The sequence below is a fragment of the Hipposideros armiger genome, unplaced genomic scaffold, assembly GCF_001890085.2.
Source record: "Hipposideros armiger isolate ML-2016 unplaced genomic scaffold, ASM189008v1 scaffold_10, whole genome shotgun sequence".
NCBI lineage: Eukaryota > Metazoa > Chordata > Mammalia > Chiroptera > Hipposideridae > Hipposideros > Hipposideros armiger.
The window spans coordinates 283,051-285,770 of record NW_017731360.1 but is presented as its reverse complement, the minus strand read 5'-3'; the positions used below and the strand labels follow the sequence as shown (position 1 = coordinate 285,770).

At 37.1% G+C, this 2,720-nt stretch overlaps 1 protein-coding gene across 1 annotated transcript in view; it reads left to right on the top strand.

Annotated features, from left to right (window-relative positions):
- The window catches only part of MACF1 (microtubule actin crosslinking factor 1), a 335,004-nt gene that overhangs the window by 303,950 nt on the left and 28,334 nt on the right, over positions 1–2,720 (top strand). Inside the window, exons 77-80 of the mRNA XM_019657518.1 lie at positions 638–793; positions 902–1,108; positions 1,244–1,363; positions 1,818–1,988. Of these exons, the coding sequence (XP_019513063.1) occupies positions 638–793; positions 902–1,108; positions 1,244–1,363; positions 1,818–1,988 (654 nt within the window). The remainder of the gene's footprint in view (positions 1–637; positions 794–901; positions 1,109–1,243; positions 1,364–1,817; positions 1,989–2,720) is intronic.

Genomic DNA, 2,720 nt, shown 5'->3' with positions numbered 1-2,720 from the left:
ATGCCGTGAATGAGCCCTTGTTTTTGCCACCTGATTTAGATCAAAGTGTCTAAAAGTTCATATCTAGGGTGGTCAGGATTTTGCTTAGAATATCAAACTTTAATTACCTTTTCTGCTTATAGCATAAGAAGAAGTTCCAGACTTGGACATTTTTAGGTGCCACATTTTCTGAAACACATTTAAACAGAGAGCACTGCAATAAGAATCATCTTTATAGTAAAGTGTTTTTCGTTTAGTTGTTTTTATGCTACAAAAAATACACTAAAGGGAATTGAGACTTTGCCCAGAGCACGTTGCAGATCCTGAAGCTGTCACCACTGTAAATGGTCTGTTCACTTACATTTTGAATGGTTTTATTCCAGTTCTTTAATGCCCAAGGAAGTGGGGAATGGCAGGGAAGGCAACTCAGCTGCAAATTGTGATCTTTCTTTTTTTATACACAGTTGTTTCAGTTTCAGACACTAACTTTAAAACGTCCCCTTCTTTGCAAGCAAAACGTGTTTGGAGGTTGATTAAATAGGGCTTCCTTTTTAGAGGTCGTTTCATTTGGTATACAATTCATGCCTTTGTCCTTGAAGCTATTAATTCCTGAATTTGGCACTTTTTCTTTTTTTGTGTGTGTTTAATTAAAATTCAGTCAAAGCTGGAAGAAGCTCTCAACCTGGCAACAGAATTCCAGAATTCCCTGCAAGAATTTATCAACTGGCTCACTCTAGCAGAACAGAATTTAAATATCGCTTCTCCTCCCAGCCTGATTCTAAACACTGTCCTTTCCCAGATAGAGGAGCACAAGGTAACTATGGCACACACTATGATATCCTCTTCCTTTTGAAAGGACTGGTTGAAAGAGATGCTCCAGTACCTTATCTTCAGTTTAAAAAGAACAATATTTTTCCTTTAGGTTTTTGCTAATGAAGTAAATGCTCATCGAGACCAGATCATTGAGCTGGATCAAACCGGCAATCAGTTAAAGTTCCTTAGCCAAAAACAGGACGTTGTTCTGATCAAGAATTTGTTGGTTAGCGTCCAGTCTCGATGGGAGAAGGTTGTCCAGCGATCTATTGAAAGAGGGCGATCACTAGATGATGCCAGGAAGCGGGCAAAACAAGTAAGTTGTAAAAGAAAGATACTAATTTACTAAACAACCTTGAACTACATGTGTTGAGTCTCTGGATTAGTTCTCATAAGTGTTTATAGTTTGTATTATCTTTCCTGTTACAACTTATTTCTTATATAATTATAGTTCCATGAAGCTTGGAAAAAACTGATCGACTGGCTAGAAGATGCAGAGAGTCACCTGGACTCAGAACTGGAGATATCTAATGACCCAGACAAAATTAAACTTCAGCTGTCTAAGCATAAGGTAAAGCAATTGGTTGCTTTTAGGTCCTGAGCTTTTTATTCACTGAAGAGAGTACCTTGCTACAAGTGAAAGAGCTGGTCAAAAGAAAATTTTAATGGGTTAATGTTAAAAAAATCAAGATGAGAAAGCCAGCATGCCATTTTGTATCTAGACAGTGCCTAACCATAACAGTTGCTCATTTAAATAATAGTTCAAATAAAGTGATTGTGGGAGTAAACCAGTTAAAACTAGGCTTTTAGAAATTCTAGGCGTTTAGAAATACGCATTGCAATATGTGGCATAAACAAAAACTTACAAATTTCTTAAGGATAAGCTCTTGTTTTAGTTCAAAAAGTAGTGACATTTATACTATATCTAATTACCAACCTGGAAATTCAAAAACATTTTTCTTTGTTCCAAATCAAGATGTCACCTGACTTATAGCATGTTTTTTTCCTTTTATTTTTGGAAACAGGAATTTCAGAAAACTCTTGGTGGCAAACAGCCTGTGTATGATACTACAATTAGAACTGGCAGAGCCCTGAAAGAAAAGACTTTGCTTTCTGATGACACTCAGAAACTTGACAACTTATTGGGAGAAGTCAGAGACAAATGGGATACCGTTTGTGGCAAATCTGTGGAGAGGTGAGCATGGATGTCCCCTTCGTGCACCTGAATGTTATGCCAAAACTAAGACTGGTACTGGATTCTATAAAATGGTAATAGAGCTAATGCATCAGTAACAGGTTTTGTAGCACCACAGTATCTCCAGTTAATTCAATGAGAATTACGAAATCATTTGAGTAAAATGTATTAAAAGTCTCTCATTTTAAACTTGAACTTGATTGTATTAGAAAGAGAGAGGACTATAAAATCAAACCAACAGTAATAGAAGATTGGTAACTAAATATTTCTAAATCTCCAATTTCTCATACCAGTAGCTGTCTCACTGAGGGCTCTCACCGTGTGTTAGATGCTATGAAAAGCCTTACATGTATTACCTCATTTAACCATTCATAATACCTGACCTGTACTGAGCAACTTCTGAGTGTGCCTAAAGCACCCACTAATCATTTAACCTTCATAACAACCACTGAGGTGGGTACCATTGTTCCCATCTTACAAATGAGGAGATGACCATAAAGAGGTTTCTTAACTCCCCCCAAGGTCACTCAGCTACTGAGCAGCACAGCTGGGATTTGAAACTGTTCAGTTTGGTTCTAAAAGTTACACTTTTAGAACATTTGTGACCATTATGCTATGCTCAGTATTATAATATCTGTATATTATTTGTACCCCCAGTTTTTAGATGAGGCAACTGAGGTTCAAAGATGTGAAGAGACAGCCCAGGGTCACACAGCTAGTATAGAACTAGGAG